This window comes from Podarcis raffonei, chromosome 6 (genome assembly GCF_027172205.1).
Source record: "Podarcis raffonei isolate rPodRaf1 chromosome 6, rPodRaf1.pri, whole genome shotgun sequence".
Classification (NCBI taxonomy): Eukaryota; Metazoa; Chordata; class Lepidosauria; order Squamata; family Lacertidae; genus Podarcis; species Podarcis raffonei.
Window position 1 is genome coordinate 76,882,074 of NC_070607.1, and position 18,600 is coordinate 76,900,673.

The window sequence follows — 18,600 nt, forward strand, 5'->3', positions numbered from 1 at the left end:
ACCTGGGAGCAGCAATGGGGAAACTTTTTGTCCCCGTGGTCCAGATCTGCCTCTGTGAGCCAACTGCAGGACCACCCAGCAGTCAATCATCTAATGTCACAATGATATCAGGTGACTGCCACCTGTCAAAGCTAATCTGCCTTTTGGATCTTGGCTTGTAGGACAAGTCCCCCCCCCCCTGTATAGTGGGGTGGATATTTTCAGTAGTAGTGGCCCAAGAAAATTTGATGCCTGAGGCAGAATGGCTAATGGTGTCCCCCACCCCCACTGACTCAAGATGCAAAATTCCAAAGGATGGCCAACTTATTTTGGCACCTAAGGAAGAAAATCCTACAAATATTCTTCCTCAGGTGAGAAGAAAATCGGTAATAATAAATAGCAAACAATCTGCTGTTTATTATCTGCTTGGTTTTGCATAATGGAAAGGCCAACCCTAAAGGATTTCTAGACCCCTGTAATATTGTAAAACATTGCATTTTTAGTACCAATATCACCTACAAAAAGCATACTTATAAGAACTAATACTGAGAATACTAGATAACAGGGGTAGGAAAACTGGCACTCTCCTGATGATGCTTGATGAAAACTCCCATCATCCCTCACCATTGGCCATGCTGGCTAGAGCTGATGGGAGTTGCAGTCTGGGGGGGGGGGACAGCTTCCCCAACCCTGCTGTATACCTTGTAACCCAGTCCACCAGACCACACCACCCACCCCTGCAAATCAATAGAGAAAAAAGTAACTGGATTTCTTGGTGGACTACAATAAAAAGCCAGCAGATGGCAATAATCCTTTGCGACATACAAATGTAGTATGCCAAGTAAAGATATTGCCACCTTTTGTTTAGCTTCTTTGCTTAATAATGTTTATTAGTAAGCAATTCAATACAATCTAAAAAAGTTCTATAAAATGCAGTGTGCATCTGTTATTATCTGTAATTGCATATGTGCACGGTTAAAAAAAGCAAAACTGTGTACATTATAAACAGGTAGAAAACCAGATCATTCAAGTTAAAAACATCAGCAGAAACAAATAAAACAGGTCAGTCTGACAGGCCAAAAGCCTTGTTGTCAGAACTAGATCACTAGAGATTGGCTAAGTTCCCAAGCCACCAAAAAGGCCTTCTTTCTAAGTCCTCAACATATACTCTCCCAGAAGTTGGCAGGGCAGAGAAAAAAAGCCTTTCCTGGAGATCTTAAAATTTGTGCATGCTTGTATGGAAGAAGGTGGTCCTTCAGACAGCCAGGTCCCAAGTTGTTTATTGTCAGTTGATGATGTAGTGTGGTATAGTGGTTAGAGTGTTGGATTGGGAACTGGGACACCAGAGTTAAAATCCTGCTTGGGCATGAAGCCCACTGGGCGACCTTGGACCATTCATAATCTCTTAGCCTAAGCAACCTCACAGGGTTTTCATGAGGATAAAATTTAGAGAGGGAAAAGCATCAACACCACTTGGAACTTCTTTGAAGAATGGTGGGGTATTAATGCAATAAATAAAATAATAATAAAGTTGATGCTCAGCTCAAGGAAGCTGCTCAATGAACTTTGATGGTTAGAATGTGTTTTCTTCAATTAGCACTGATGGCTGGTGACTGATGGCTGGCATACAAGTCAAGTCTCAAGCAGGGGCTGAAAAAGCACTTGGTAGTTGCCAAAGAGCCTCAAGTCTGAGTTTTGCAGCCACCGTTTGAGAAGGAGCTGTGGGATTGTGTAACTTCACTTGTCCTGGGGAACTGATACTTCTTTAAACATCTGAGTGCTCGCTAGACAACCAAGCTCAATGTGTATGTTATTCATCAATAAATGAATGGGACAAAAATGTCCCAAGTCTCCAACAACACTTTCAAAACTGCCCAGCATTTTAGGGTATTTACACATGAGAAGCTAAAGTGCTTCCTGTATAGCTGCCTTGTCCAATGTGATTGCTTAGACCAGAATGTACAATTGATTTCTCTCCTACATCAGCATCACTCACTTGGGACAGAAATAGCATCGAAGAAGCTCAAGTGTGATTTTAAGCACCTTATGCAAAAACACCCTCAGAATAGGGCTGCCAGCTGGCAAGGAAAAAGAGAATAAACATCACCATAGCCTAGCATGTTCTTGTGTCTTAAACAGCAGCTTGATCTGCAAAAATCAGCCAGTGAAACTTTTCACTTTGTGGAGTTTAAGCATGATCTACAGATCAAGCTGCTGTTTAGGACATAGGAGCAGAGACCAACATTCTTATACTTCAGAGCTGAGAGCAATCATTGGGCAGGAAGGGACGGACCCCTTTAACCTCGGATATATGAAAAGGATGCAGTCACAAAGACTTTGAAAGTTAAGAGTTAAATCCTAGAAAATACAGTACGTATAAAACTGGTAAGCTTGAGGTTTTGCGACACCCAGACCCTAACTTTTTTTATTATCTTCAGAGCCCTGCTGAGCAAAGAACTTTTCAATATCCTTAAGCAGGGCTTGCCATTGTGTCAGTTTCACAGAAACTGTGCTCAACATTCCCCAACTTGGTGCCCTCCAGATGCTGATGGGAGTTGTAGTCCAAAACATCTGCAGAGTGCCAGGTTAGGGAAGAAAGCTGACCTGGTTTTATGTTTTAGCAGAAGTCATCCCATCTCAAGCCATCCACTCTTGCTTCCTGGAGTAAACCTTCTGTCAAATGAGAAAGAAAGTCCCTCTCTATTCTGCTAGCCAGGGCGCACGTGTGTGAATTGGAGTGAGGCGTCTGTGGCCTTTCAGATGTGGCTAGTCCGGATTTTTAAAATATCCGCCCAGATTTCCACTTCAAATGCTTCAGGCTGAAATCCTCTGCGCACAGTGATTTGCAAGGGAGTCCTACTAGGGCAGAGCGATTCCTAGGATTGTTTTGCCCATATGCAGCCCGAGAGAGAGAGCTCCCTCCCTACCCGAGACACTTTCCACCCTGCAAGCGTCAAACTAGCCCCTTCGCACATCTGCTCAACACCAAAGCGTGGCAAGGGACAGACCCCTCCGTTTTCTCCCCCGGTGAGCGCGGTGGCTGCGCCTTCCTGGACTAAACCACCTTTCTCGGCAGGGGGAGAAAGGAGAAAGGGTCTGGGCTCCCGGGAGGCAGCTGGAGGGAAAGAAGTGGCGTCTCCAGATGGGCTGAGCAGACTCCCCCCGGGAGGGCGCGGGAGGAGGGAGCTGAGCGCTTGCAAGGCGCACCGAGCCAGCTGAGCCCTCGAAGTTACCTCGGCGGTCGCCTGCGCCGTCTTGCTTCCTCACCAGGAGGAGGAAGGCTAAAGAGGCGCCCGTGGGTGCTGCTGGTGGGCGAATGGGCCTCTTGGGGGCACGCTGTTGATGTCAGGGGTGGAGTCCAGCTGGAGCCCCTGAGCAGGGCGGCGGCAGCAGGAGGCGGCGGCTATGGGACAGCGAATGGGCACGGCGCTCCTACTCGTCGCGCTGGGTGAGTACCAGCCTTCCCGGCGTAGGGGTCGTGCTTCGATTTGGAGAGGGTCCGAATCATGGAGCTCAGTAACTAGCCAAGCTGAAAGTCTTTTCTCTCCATCCCGGAGGTGCGCGCCCTCTAGTTCTAAGGGTTAGTTACCGGTAGCTACCGCCTCGCATTTCTTTTGAGCCTCCGTCTGCTTTGAACATCGGTAAAAGGGGACATAAAAATCTCGGCTATGCCCTATGTAGGTTGCCAACTGTTTTTTCAGGCAGTGCTCCTGTGTCGTTATTAACAACAACCTTTCAAGCAAAAAATTAACACACACCCTCCTATAGAGAGGAAAAGATGGGAGAAGCTTCCCCTGCTAAATGTCTGCATCTTGGGTAGTTGTTAAAGGCATAGGAGCTCAGGGCAGGGAAGTTGGCAAGCTCCAGTTCTAGGCATATTTGAATACTTGGCAGCAGCTCCAGAGGAAACATCACAATGAACAGGTCGTGTATTAGACATGTATTGCACGGCTTAGATAGCTTTGTTGGTTAGAGTGTGGTGCTGATAATGCCAAGGTTGCAAGTTCGATCCCCGTATGGGACTACCACATATTCCTGCATTTTAGGGGGTTGGACTAGATGATCCCTGGGGTCTCTTCCAACTCTACAATTCTATGATCCTGAACTCACTTTGTAAGGTTCTGCAAATGCAGACAACCACATTCAAGACAGGTCACATTTTGCCTTCCATTGTAAATATTTATCACCTACATTTTTATGCTGCCTGTTCTCTAAAGAGTTTAGGGCAGAATGAATGGTCCCCTTTCTGCCATGTTATCCTCACAACACCTCTGTGAGGCATGGGCATAGTCGGGGGGGGGGCAGGAGGGCAACTGCTTCTCCCTAAATCAAGTAAATCAATAAAAAAAGTTTAACTGAGGTTCTGTCCACCCGCAACTTAAAGCCTGTTCCCTAGCATAAATCCTAGCTATGCCAGAATAGGTTAGTTTCTAAGAAGCAGCCCAGATCCACAGCTTGCATCAAGGCCCCCAAGTCTAAGTACCTGCACACTATCAGCAACTTCATGCTGGCTCTCATATGATGCCTATTAAACAGACGCAAACCTTAGGGAAGGAGGGTTGTTCAAAGGCATTGGCTCTAAATCTGAAATGAGGGTGCCCGAAGGAGATTCCTGGCATCATGAGAGGGGGGAAAACTCAATCAGAAGATGGTAGACTATGCTTTTAAGCAGAGGTCGGGTGGCCATGCCATAGATGCTTCAGTTGTGACTCCTGCATTGCAGGGCGTTGGGTTGGACTAGATGACCCTCAGGATCCCTTCCAACACTACCATACTGTGATTCTATTAAGTTACATGGATCCCCTTTCCATTTGCAGGGTACCTGCTCAGGTCACTGACTGCCGAAGCCCAGTGTGAAAACATTTACCAAGATTTATCTGACTGCATCTTAAAACTAGGAGAGAATATGGCCATCTATGAGGAAGAAGAGGAGGAGGAAGATGAAAGGGACCAGATGCAAGGACTGTATGCCGTCTGCGGGTGAGCATGCACATAACACCATCCATCCATCGCTGACACATCTTGCTTCCAGATTCAGTGCTACTCTCCCCCAAATCCTGTTCTCCACTGTGAATTTTCGTGTCAAGTATTTCCCAGATATTTTCTAAATAGTCCAAATATAGACCGCTCCCATAATTAAGTGGGTGACTCCATATCTACTCCACATCTAGGACAGGAAAATGAGACATGGGTGGTGCTGTGGTCTAAACTACAGAGCCTAGGGCTTGCTGATCAGAAGGTCGGAGGTTCGAATCCCCACGACAGGGTGAGCTCCCGTTGCTTGGTCCCTGCTCCTGCCAACCTAGCAGTTTGAAAGCATGTCAAAGTGCAAGTAGATAAATAGGTACCATTCCAGCGGGAAGATAAACTGTGTTTCCGTGTGTTGCTCTGGTTCACCAGAAGTGGCTTAGTCATGCTGGCCACATGACCTGGAAGCTGTACGCCAGCTCCCTCGTCCAATAAAGCGAGATGAGCGCCGCAACCCCAGAGTCAGTCACGACTGCACCTAATGGTCAGGGGTCCCTTTACCTTTTATTCCCCAGATATTTTCTAAATACTCCAAACATAGACCTCTCCCATAATTAAGTGGGTGACTCCATATCTACTCTACATCTAGGACAGGAAAATGAAACTCCACACAGACAGTAGGTACATTTTAATGCATATCCAGGGGCACCACCATAGCTCAGTGGTAGAGCAGTCTGTTCTGCATGCAGAAAGGCCCCAGATTCAATCCCCAGCATCTCTAGGTAGGGTTGGAAAGACACATTTAAAACCCTGGAGAGAAGCTGCCAGTCAGTGTAGACAATACTGAGCTTGGTGGACCAATGGTCTGATTTGGTATAAAGGAGATTTGTATGTTCTTACATTGGCTTGTTTAATATACACACGGAGGTCTGAGAAAAGAGCATGGGTATAACCGCTCCATCTGCTATGTGCCCGTTAGGCTGAAAGGAAGCATGTGGCATGCCTTCAGCCCAGAGAAATTGGGGTCAGGGAGCCTTGCGATTAGATGCACACATCCCAAATCTCAGTTTCCCCCTTCTAAGGTTGTTAGGATTTCTGCCCTCTTCACAGCACTCTGATGGGTAATTAATAAAGGAGGAAAGGTGTTTCCCTCTGATCCTGTTTATCCCCTCCTGGACTGCTTCAGCGGCACATGGGGCAGAGTCCCTGATAACTTTGCAACCCTATGCCCCCACCTCTTGTAGGATGCCTATAGCATAGCACAGGGGTGGCAGCCCTCAGGAGCTATTATATGAGAAGGAAGAATTGGTGGGCAGAGGAGATGTTGAAGGAAGAGGGAGGAGGATCATCTCTGAGGAGATTCTGAAAAGATTGGGAGAGGAATGGAGAGCATATAGAACAGGAGGAAGGGAGAAGGAACCACAGAGAGACCAGCTGACATGTTCTACCCTCACAGAGGCTTGAGGCCTCCACCAGAGGCAGAGATATGCCTGAGAAACTTTCAAGAGCACATGCAAACAGTCGTTCTTTTCAAGTGGGATCTAATTACACACACTGGCAAATTCAGGTTGCACAATTAAAGCAGATTTGGAGCTCTTGGGCAACAAACCCGGTTCTCCAAAATGGAAAATTGCACCGGACAGTGTGGGATAACACTTTCTCTGATGCTGCAGTTTCATTCACACCGCACACCTCGTTTCTTCCCTTCTTTTCCTAGCCCCATTTAATAAATCCTTGCTCTTGCCATCTCACCATACCCTGCTTTTACTAAGTTGTTCACTGCCCCCCATTGTCTCTTTTCAGGGAAAGGGGGGCTGGGCAGTGGCGTAGCGTGGGGGGTGCAGGGGGGGGCGGCCGCACCGGGCGCAACATCTGGGGTTAGGGCAAATCCACGGGTTAGGGGGCGCAAATCCACGGGTTAGGGGGCGCAAATTACTTGCCTTGCCCCGGGTGCTGACAACCCATGCTACGCCACTGGGGCTGGGGACATCTGGCATTTCCCTCCCACCCCCGAATTTGGAAAGTGTGGAAATACAGTTTAAAAGATCCTATGAATAAGGATGAAATGGGACGCGGGTGGCGCTGTGGTCTAAACCACAGAGCCTAGGGCTTGCCGATCAGAAGGTCAGAGGTTCGAATCCCCGCGACAGGGTGAGCTCCTGTTGTGTGGTCCCTGCTCCTGCCAACCTAGCAGTTCAAAAGCACCTCAAAGTGCAAGTAGATAAATAGGTACCGCTCCACCGGGAAGGTAAACGGCGTTTCCGAGTGCTGCTCTGGTTCGCCAGAAGCGGCTTAGTCATGCTGGCCACATGACCCGGAAGTTGTACGCCGGCTCCCTCAGCCAGTAGAGCGAGATGAGCACCGCAACCCCAGAGTCAGCCACGACTGGACCTAATGGTCAGGGGTCCCTTTAGCTTTATGAATAAGTTGCCCACTGAGAAGGTTTCTGCTCATCAAGATGGCTTATAAATATTCTAAAAATAAGATATAAATATAATTACCTTGGAGAGGGGTGTAGCATTGTGGTGTCAGAGGTGACATGGAGGCTGGAGAGATTTTACTCTTATTCCTCTGAACCGTTTATTTATGAGCATCATGAAATTAGGCCCCACTTCTGTCCTTCAGAGGTGATATTTGCTGTAGGGGTGAGGGAGGTAGATAGATACCCATGTGTAAAGCTACAGGGAACCAGGCAGAGGGCCTTATTGGTAGTGGCCATAGCTGTCAACTTTCAGATTTGAAAATAAGGGATCAGCAGCCTCACCTGTCCCAGGGACAGTCTACGGGATATCTAACAATCCGGGATAGCAGCGGGAAGCAGTGGGAAAGGCGCTGGAATAAGGGAATTTCCCGCAAAAAAAGGGAAGGTTGACAGCTATGGTGGTGGCACCAACCCTGTAGAATGCCCCCCCCATCAGATGTTAAGGAAATGAGTAATTATATAGCATTTAGGAAACATCTGAAGGTAGCCCTGTACAAGGAAGGTTTAAAAAGTTTAATGTTTCATTATGTTTTTATATATGATAAAAGACACCCAGTCAGATGGGCGGGGTACAAATTAATTATTCTTATTCTTATTTTATCCCTCTGCAGTTGAGAGGAGACTTCAGGGGAGTGGGATATTTAAGTTGGGATAATGACATTGGCAGAAGAGGGAATCTAGGTTGTCCCTCAGTTGCTTATCAGGATAATAGGAGCCAGGAGCTATGCCTTGCATTGCTGGGATGATACAACACGCATGTATAAAGTCCTCTGCATCTGTTCTTTTCCAGTTAGAACAATTCTATTTTTTTTATCATTGCCATTGTTTTATCTGTTTTTATAATTGCATTTTCTATACTTGTAACCCTCATTGGGGCCTTATTGTGATGGGTGGGTGAAAGAGCTTGCAAACAAATAAATATAACATGTGGTAATAATTATGGATAGTAAGAATCAATGAATGCACTGATTCGGGGCAGAGGCCTAAAAAAGGCACAAGTCAGTCTTGAATCCATTTGGCCTTTCCAAGGAGGGGCAGCTTCAAAGTGAGAAGCTTGTGCTTAAGGTGGATATGCAGCCATTTGTTTACTTGTAATCAAATCAGGATAGATGGGAAGGCAATCAGGTACCAAAGCACCAAGCAGCTCAGCCCGGAGCAGGTCTGGGCCTGATTAAAAGCAAGCAAGGGAGATGGAAGAGATAAAAAGTTTGCTGAGATAAATGGGTGCCATTGTCCAGGAATGCAATCAAGGAAGAGGCAAAGCTCTGGGAAGGCATAAAACCAGCTAGCCCAGCAAGAAAAAAGATGCTGAGATTAGAAAGGCAGAAAAAGCAATAAATAAGAACAGGGAACCGGCAAAAGGAGAAGCCAGATTAGGGAGAGGGTAAAGACATATTGTAGGGTTGGGCAGGAGGTTAATGAAGGAGACAAGAAAGTCTTGGAGGAGGGAAGATGAAGGGAAGATGACCTCTAAGGGGCATTGCGCCTGAATTGGAGTTTGAGCCTTGGGAATTTGTTGTTGTTTAGTTGTTTAGTCGTGTCCGACTCTTTGTGACCCCATGGACCAGAGCACGCCAGGCACTCCTTCTTCCACTGCCTCCTGCAGCTTGGTCAAACTCACGTTGGTAGCTTCGAGAACCCTGTCCAGCCATCGTGTCCTCTGTTGTCCCCTTCTCCTTGTGCCCTCAATCTTTCCCAGCATCAGGGTCTTTTCCAGGGAGTCTTCTCATGAGGTGGCCAAAGTATTGGAGTCTCAGCTTCAGGATCTGTCCTTCCAGTGAGCACTCAGGGCTGATTTCCTTGAGAATGGATACGTTTGATCTTCTTGCAGTCCATGGGACTCTCAAGAGTCTCCTCCATCACCCTAATTCAAAAGCATCAATTCTTCGGCGATCAGCCTTCTTTATGGTCCAGCTCTCACTTCCATACATCACTACTGGGAAAACCATAGCTTTAACTATACGGACCTTTGTTGGCAAGGTGATGTCTCTGCTTTTTAAGATGCTGTCTAGGTTTGTCGTTGCTTTTCTCCCAAGAAGCAGGCGTCTTTTTGGGAATAGTTATTGTAATAATATTGCACGATACCCCAATCTCTGAGCAGTTCGAGGTTCCAGGCGCTCACCCAGGGTTTGTGTTTCCTTTGGAATGAGGTACAGCACAGACTGTGGTGTCTTTATGATCTATGGTTTATTTACACATATCTACAACCTGAGCCTATGATGGAAGGGTTCCCAGCATTGGCAAGAAGGTCTTGCTTCTCCCATAGCCACAACCTTGGATTCCAGCAGAAATCAGGCATGGTTCTGTTTCCCAGCTGCCTGCCTGCCTGCAACCTTGCTTCTACCTCACATACCTTAACTCTCTGGTCTTTGTGTTTCTAACTACCAGTGAGTTGAGGGAGAGGGGCCCCTCTCATTTGTCACTGGCACAGAGCCACTTCCTTTGTTACCTTAATGGCCTGCACCTCACCAGGAAGCTAGCCCAGCTATTCGGGGAATTGAATCCATGTTGGATCCAGGAATTAGAAGGGGGCTCAGGCATACAGCCTACCCCCTCCAAATTCATAATTATAATATTTGTTAAGAACTTTCAAGAGTTCAAAGCACTTCACACGCACTATCTAGTTACAATTAGGAACACAGGAAGGTACCTGCCTTATAGCAAGTTGGACCGCTGGTTCATGTATTGTCTACACTGATGGGTGTAGTGGCTCTTCAAGGTTTCAAGCCGGTGCCTTTGCCAGCACTACCTAGAGACTTTGGAAATTGAACCCTAGGATATAAGATGCTGTACGGCCTTTCACTTTCTTACAACTTTGCAGAGTAAGTCAGTATATTAGCCTCCATATTTCAAGTGGAGAGGAATGAGGCTGAGAGAGTCAGACTGGGGACTTCCAGTTGGTAGTTCAGTTTCTTAATCACTGCAAGCAAGCAAGCTCAGCCACACACCAGATTCTTGCTGCTGTTTTTAAACCCCACTTTCTAACTCTCCGTGGTACAGTGGTACCTCAGGTTAAGTACTTAATTCGTTCCAGAGGTCCGTTCTTAACCTGAAACTGTTCTTAACCTGAAGCACCACTTTAGCTAATGGGGCCTCCTGCTGCCGCCACGCCGCCGAAGCACGATTTCTGTTCTTATCTTGAAGCAATGTTCTTAACCTGAAGCTCTATATCTGGGTTAGCGGAGTGTGTAACCTGAAGCATATGTAACCTGAAGCGTATGTAACCCAAGGTACCACTGTATAGCTAAAGGGTAGCTCTCGTTCTCTGTAGGAGTGATCCCCAAGAACTCTCCCCCCCCAAACTTTTGCTCATTTTCTTAGGAGAATTACCTCACTGAGGTAGTAATGTAAAACTTTGTATCTGGGCCATACCACTTTAGATTGCAGGCAACGGTTCCCATGGTGATGGTGTGAGGTGATTTAATTTGTTCAGATGCAACCCTAACTGCACTTACCTGGGAGCAAGCCCCCCCTTTTTTCACAGTAAATCAGTACATAAACAACAACAGCCTATACAGAATCAACCATGTTTTAAGAATTAGGAAATGGATCCAGATCAGGGCTGTATACATATATTTAGAGGTTCTGTGTGCTTAACCTATACACATGTGAAATTTAGTACTAAGCATGTTCAGCACCTAGAGAACCTCAACTTTTATTGAAATTTCTAGCCCTTAAAAGATTATGAAGTTGGGTCTGAAAATGTGTTCACCACAAAGGAAGAAATATCAGAAACTATGGGGAAGACACATTTTATTGGGTCGGAAACCAGGGCTTCAGCACTCTGCCTGTCCGTATCTTTGCCTCTTCTCATGAATTGGAGAAGCAGAATTAATGAAGCAAACTATATGAGCATATGCAAGCCTTAATTAACCTCCTTTATACAGACCACTGGATTCACATTTTGTTGATGTGGAGTTAGGCTTTCTTGTTTTGTTTTGCTTTAATGCAGAATACACACAACCTATCATTGTGCTGCAAGACCTGAGTTACTGTCATCCTGGATATACCCTGCCATTCTTTCCTGCTATAATGGAATTAAAACAATACTGTCTTCCCATGATGTTCCTCTTCCATGTTTCTCTCCCTCTGCTAGTGAGAAAAGGCTGGTCAGTGACAGATATAGAGATCATAACAACTGATGCCTCAGAAAGCAGCCTCCTATGAAATTGATTGTATTTGTTGTTTGGTTTTAGTTGTGCAACATTCCCCCAGAGTCCAACGCTGACAGGTCATGTGATTATGGCCTGTGTTTGTGAACAGATGGAGGCTGTGAAAACTGATGCATGCTGGGGATTGTGATTACCCAACTGAGATGGGGAAGGGTGGGGGAGAAAGAGTGAAGAGAAACAAATACACACAAAAAATGTCCTTCAAAGTAGACACTTCAGTTTTCATGCCTTGCTCTTCCTGTCTTTGTTGAAGTCAAATAATTTTAAGCTGCTAACTCACTAAATTTCTCCTTTGCCCCCTGCAATTATGCTGTTGCAGGTTGCAGAGGCAAGGCTTGTTATAAGGCAAAATGAGTTTACCTTGGTTGGCAGCAGCTTCTCTCATTATTATCTCAGGACATTTATTCTGCCACAATAGTTCTATTTAATGAGCTCTTTACAGCTGGCAATCAGATAAGTGTTCTCTGAGATTTTATGCACACAGACACACACACACCAGCCTTGTTTCATGATTGTGTAAGGATGCCTTGGACAAAAGATGCTTTTCCTATAACCAGGGTCCGCTTTGGGCAAAATGCTCCACTTATGTGAGAAAGACTGGTGGGTGTGTTCGGCAACATGTCATTAATGCAATAGTTGTGCATTAGTGATGGATTTATAGTGGACCATCCACACATTAAGCTTTATTAGATGTTCAGTGACACTTCCCCAATGTTGCCACCTTATTGCTGTCTGGAGAGGCACTCTTGTGCAATAGCACAACGAAAGTGAAGCACATACCCTTGCATGTTTGTGGTTACAGGATAAAGTTACAGGATTCCAGCTGGACACCACAGGACATGCACTGATTACAAACAAAGCAGAATGTCCACTGAGAAACGATTGCTGGGGAAACTCAGCCAGATGAGCGGGGTATAAATATCCCATCATCATTGCAGGCACAAATAGCACTGAAAGTGGGATCACATATAACCTCACTGATACAATCATGGGCACAAATAATGATGAATGCACAATAAAAAGGACATCTGAAGGGACCCATTGTAACATTACAATCAAACATTTCCAGAAGGAAAATGTTTCAGCAAGGTCAGAAAAAAGATACAATTCACTTTCACAGTGCATCTATTACAGTAACAGCCTAGCAAGGGAGTACAGCAGGGACTCTGTCCTATGTCCCACTTCCGCCCCCTTTTTAAAAATCCATTACTGTCTGTCTATTTAGTCTGGAATCCATGTATTCATTGGAAGAACTGGAATTGGTTAACCAACAATTTAGTGTGCACCGTTTTGAGCGCTTGTGGTGGGAGGGGCCAGAGGCAAAAGTGGGTGGAGAAACTGGTATAAATTTTACATGGTAGGCTAGTTTGTGCACTTACACATCCCACTCCATCCAACAAGAGGCATTATCAGCATTCAAAGACACATTCCAGCCAGGCAAAAACACTCAAGGAGGGTATGGAGCAGGGCCAGCTAGAGAGGGCAGCTGGAGAGGAGGTGAAGCCAAAGAGAGGTGTGGAGGACCACATTCATTCCCAGGGCCTGAAGGTATCCGCTCTTGAGCTAGATCAACCTTCTCAGGGTATCCTATCCTGTACGAAAACCGCTTAGGCATCCTGAAATTTGGTTCTTTCAACATCCACCCAATGTTCCTCATGTAGGCTGCATTCGTATGCACAAAAGCAAAAGGTTAGGTATTCTAGGAGTTATTCAGGAAGGATTGCCTATAGAAGAACTTGTTCCTATGGGGATAAATTTGGCACAGGGATCATGAATTCATATTCATAGCAGCCATGTGAGTATATCACAGAAGTGCTGCTAGACTTGGATTGTCCCTTTTTTCTTCCTCTAAGGTGGACAGAATCTCATTGAGAAGGCTGGAACAGTGCCATTCAACCAACTAACCAACCAAGCAACCAAACAAACCATTCAGGGTTTATGTCAGGGGTGGCCAACCTCTTTGAGCCAATGAACATTTTGAGTGCCATGGGTGCCAGTCACAAAATGGATGGCATGGGGGTGTGGTTTTACACAAAATGGCTGCTGTAGGGAGCATATGAGAGGCCAAGCCAAAGCAAACAGGAATTGAGCAGAAAGAGCAAGAAGCCTTTTGTGGGTTGTGGATTTGAGGGGATATTTACTGAAACATTTCATGTGTCCCATAAGAGCTACTTGTGAGCACCCACAGGCACTGCATTGATGATCCCTGCTATATGTTCTGCTTTACAGATAAGCAATTTCTAACTGTGACTTCTTTGTTTTATGAAAAGAAACTAAGTCTTCTCTTTCTCCTGCTGCAGATATTGGGAAGAGTTTCACACCTGTGCCGTGGCTGCCCTTTGGGAGTGCCAGAGGGAGGCAGCAACTATCTGGGAGATGTTGAAAAAGGAATCTAGGAAAATCAAATTCCAAGGCAGCCTTTTTGACCTCTGCGCCTCCAGCAACTCCCAGAATTTCAGCTCCTTGCAGATTCCATCTATTTCGCTGTTAAGCATCACTTTGATGGTCACGTGGCTTAATTTATAAAGGGAACCACTCTGCACATATGTACATATATTTATTTCCAGATCTTTGATAAATACTGTTAGGGGTTTTGTGTTTGTTTAGTGAATGCTTGGTTACATTATAAATATGGAGGGAAATCCACTGCATTTACCAGTGATCTGGGTTGTCAAGAACAAGTCTGGCAAGTGTTCCAGTTTGACGTTGCCCACGAGAAGTTGCTTGTGAATCTCAGCTTTAAACCACTGAACTTGGAGGAAATGGCAGCACAAGCAAAGGGGCACATACTTTCCTTATTTTGGTCTGCTGTTTTGGATGTTCTTTGATAAAACTACCAATCAAACTATTGTGTCGATCTCTTCCCACACCTACACAACCATTCCTAAGGACAGTATCCTGGACAACCTCCTAGAACAGTAAATATCAGGGAATTAAAAAGCCCAGTTTGAGCTCTTAGGAACCATCAGGAACAGATTTTTCCAGAGAAACAAATTCAAATGGTTGCGTTCCATCTCTGGAACAATCCCCAAAATCTCTACTGACACTCAGCTGTTTTAATATGCTAATCAGGTTACACACTTGTTTGATTTATCAAGGTGGTTTTTTTGACAAATGATTGCACAAGAATGGTAAGATAAATGGTACTATATTATGTTGGATTGTGGTTTCAGGTGCTGATCAAGAGCTTTGACCTAAAGCTGGTGAATAGAACCTCAGGGCTACATAAGAATCTATGAATCAGGCCAAGGGCCTTCTAGCATCTTGTTCTTACACTGGCCGGCCAGTTGCCTGTGGGAAGCCAACAAACAGGACCTGAGTGCCAAAGAAGGAACTCATTCTGGCTTTGCACACATTTACAAGGGATCAATGTAAACTGTCAATCCTCCTCCCGAAAACCACTTTTTCTTCATTTCACAAGATGTGATGCAAGAAAAGAGTAAGTGCTGTCAGCGCTTCTGAAACTGAGGGATATGTCTGAACGTGTTTGAGGTTGAGAATGATCTCCTGCAATTTGGCAGTATTCCAGCCCTGTCAGCAGAGTAGTTGTGGTTACCATACCTGTTGCTCTAAGACCCATTTGAGTTTTTCCACCTCTCTAGCATAGTGTAAACCAGCAGTGGAGAGCCTCAAGCTTATGAGCCTAATTAGGCCTGCCGAGCCTTCTTGTCTTCCCTTGCAGATGCAGCTTGAATGGCAAGGTTTCAAAGGATGATCAGCATTCAAGCCTTTGAAATATTGACTTCAAGCCCCGTCTGCAAAAGTGCTCCTGCTTCTTCCTTTGAAGTGGATTCACCTGACATATGACATCAAGCCCCCTGCTCATGTGGCAAAGTGTTCCACAGTGTGTGTATGAGTTTTGGATCTAGCCTGCTGGCCAGATCCAAGCCCCACCACTGGTGTTAACCATGCTGGCCAACCCACCAGCCTCCAGCCCAATTGCTTGTAGCCCCTTCCATCTATCAATTTGTAATGAACATATGAGTCAGACTATTTCCTCATTTGGCCCAGTATGGTCTGCTCTTGACTGGCTGTGGCTTTCTAGGTTCTCCAGAAGTTTCCCCCCACCTGCTACCAGAACCCTTTAGAGACAACATGGGTTGACCCAAAACCTTTGGCATGTAAAGCACCTGCCCTGCTCAAGGGCTGTCCTCATTTCTGCCTGCCAATTTTGGCATAGCTATGAAATGCATAGGAGGAAGGCTAGAATGTAGGTGGGGACTGGTGACAGTCTCATACTGGGCATCCTGCACGGCTACAAAGTGCCGATGGCCACTGCCAGCTGAGGACTAGTGAGGACTATTCACCCGGTGCTATACCAGCTGCACTGGCTCCTGGTGGAGTATAGGATCAGGTTTAAGGTGCTGGTTTTAACCTTTAAAGTCCTATATGGCTTAGGACCCTCGTACCTACGGGACCGTCTCTCCTGGTATGTCCCACAGAGGAACTTATGGTCTTCAAATAAAAACATCCTGAAGGTCCCAGGCCACAGAGAGGTTAGGCTGGCCTCAACTAGAGCCAGGGCTTTTTCGGCTGCGGCTCCAATCTGGTGGAACGCTCTGTCACAAGAGACTAGGGCCCTGCGGGACTTGACATCTTTCCGCAGGGCCTGCAAGACAGAGTTGTTCCACCAGGCGTTTGGTCAGGGCGCAGCCTGACTCCCTCCTTTGGCAATCTTCACAGAACTTTAGCTTAATGGTTGCCATCAATTTGTTTTTAATTAATTTTTATAATGAAATGTTTTTAGAATGTTGCATTATTTTATTGTTGTTAGCCGCCCTGAGCCCGGCTTCGGCTGGAGAGGGCGGGATATAAATAAAATTCATTATTATTATTATTACTAAAGATGGTGAGAGCAGCCATATTTGTTTATTCACACACCTCCTCATCCATGTCTAAAGCAGCATCTACAGGAAACCTGGTTTTAATTACAAAAGGCACATCCAAGTCGGGGGAGCAGAACCCTCTCCTATTTTTCCTTCCTGCATGGTGTTGATGCCAATGCTTTTCTCCCCAGCCCAGCTCACTCACTGTGTCAGAGCTAGGCTAGGAGAAAAGTGCTTAAGAACATAAGAGACCAGCTGGATCAGACCCAAGGCTTCTCTAGTCCAGAAATCCTGTTCTTACAGTGGCCAACCAGATGCCTATGGGAAGCCCCAAAGCAAGACCAGGGCACACGCTGACTTGTGACTCCGAGCAACTGCTACTCAGAGGCATAGTACTTGTGACGCTGGAGGTAGTACATAGCCATCATGGTTTGTAGCCATTGGTAAGCTTTAGCCTCCATGAATTTGTCTAACCCCCTTTGGAGGCCATGCAAGTTGATGGCCATCACTAGATCTTGTACTTGCTTCAAGAATGCAGTGAAAGAAGGAAGGAGAGGGGGTGAGTTCCATTCCCCTCAATCAAGCATGGCTTTTGTTGTGAAAAGCTGATAGCTCGCACACACACTTTCGACATCGTGGGCTAGAGACATGTGAATGAAGAAACATGGCTTCTCTGTGGCGCTTGGCTTTAAAAGAGCAGAAACAGGAGGACACCCTGGTTCCATCCATCTAAGCCTATCCCCCAGAGACTTTTTTTGTGGAGGGTGGGGGACTTCTGGAATATGACACTGCTTAGCATTGTATTTCTACAATATTATCTCTTGCTCTTAAAAATCCTGCTATGGTCATTTACACTGTCAAATGCCCCGTCCCACTTTCCCTAGAAATCAAAGCTCAAATCACTTGGCTGGGCAAGGCTACTCCCTGTCTCTGATCCCCCCCCCTCCCTCTGGACAAAATTTAGCTTGAGTTCACTGAGGGATGATGCACTAGAAGCAGCTGTTGCAGAAACGCTCTCTGGGAGCAACCCCTCAAGTGCCTACATCAGACCAAGTTCATTAAGAAAAGGAAGCCATCTGCCATTTATTTGCTCTGTGGCAGGGCAGAGGATAACTGCTCTCACTTTCTTATGCACACAAACACATAGGAAACTGGGCTTCACATGATCAAGATGACAGAAAACAGATTCACAGAACAATCCTATATATGTCTAGTCAGAAGTAAGCTTCAGAACTCAAAAGGAACGGGCTGACACCCAGGTTTGTTCTGCATGAAGCAGCAACAAATATAACAAGGATAAATTAACTCTCCTATATGTATACAACATAGAGGGAAGCGGGTGGCGCTGTGGGTTAAACCACAGAGCCTAGGGCTTGCTGATCAGAAGGTCGGCGGTTTGAATCCCTGCGATGGGGTGAGCTCCCGTTGCTCGGTCCCTGCTCCTGCCAACCCAGCAGTTTGAAAGCACATCAAAGTGCAAATAGATAAATAGGTACTGCTCCAGTGGAAAGGTAAACGGCGTTTCCATATACTGCTCTGGTTCACCAGAAGCAGCTTAGTCATGCTGGCTACAGGACCCGGAAGCTGTACGCCGGCTCCCTCGGCCAATAAAGCGAGATGAGCGCCACAAACCCAGAGTCGTCTGTGACGGGACCTAATGGTCAGGGGTCCCTTTACCCTTTACATATACGACATAGAAATTGAAGTATTTTTCTTCCTGATTATAGAACCATAGAATTGCAGAGTTGGGACCCTGAGGGTCATCCAGTCCAAACCCCTGGAATGCAGGAATCTCAATGAAAGCATCCATGACAGATGACCATCTATATTTGCCCACAATCTGAGCACCTACATGGTTTCTTTATCAATTCTGTTCTTTCTCTGATAACATTCCTGCATTCCCCCATTTCCATCCCTGGAGGCTTCCCTACTGGCTCTCAGGAGCATTTCCTTGAGTGACATGGCAGGAAACATTCTGTTTGGTTCTTCCAAGGAACATCTCACAAAGTTCCAGTCCTCTTGGAATTTTCTGTCTGATTTTGATCCTTCTCTTGACATTTCTCACCACCTTTTGCTGGCAAGGCAGAATCTGCATGCTCTTCGGGAAGAGCAAATTGGAGACTGTTCAGCAGTGAGGGAAGGTATTATATGCGTGCTGAGAGAAGTACTTTAT

The 18,600-nt window shown here is 46.0% G+C and overlaps 1 protein-coding gene across 2 annotated transcripts; it reads left to right on the forward strand.

Moving 5' to 3' along the window:
• The first annotated feature begins 2,910 nt into the window (after positions 1 to 2,910).
• On the forward strand, positions 2,911 to 14,446 carry LOC128416383 (neuritin-like). Of its 2 annotated transcripts, none has more exons than XM_053394093.1 (3): positions 2,911 to 3,427; positions 4,878 to 4,959; positions 13,902 to 14,446. In XM_053394093.1, the coding sequence occupies exons 1-3, from the start codon at positions 3,385 to 3,387 to the stop codon at positions 14,125 to 14,127; spliced, it is 351 nt and encodes a 116-aa protein (XP_053250068.1). In that variant the 5' UTR covers positions 2,911 to 3,384; the 3' UTR covers positions 14,128 to 14,446. The 2 variants fall into 2 exon arrangements, with proteins under 2 accessions (XP_053250068.1, XP_053250067.1); XM_053394092.1 differs by having other exon boundaries at positions 2,916 to 3,427; positions 4,797 to 4,959.
• The last annotated feature ends 4,154 nt before the right edge of the window (positions 14,447 to 18,600 follow it).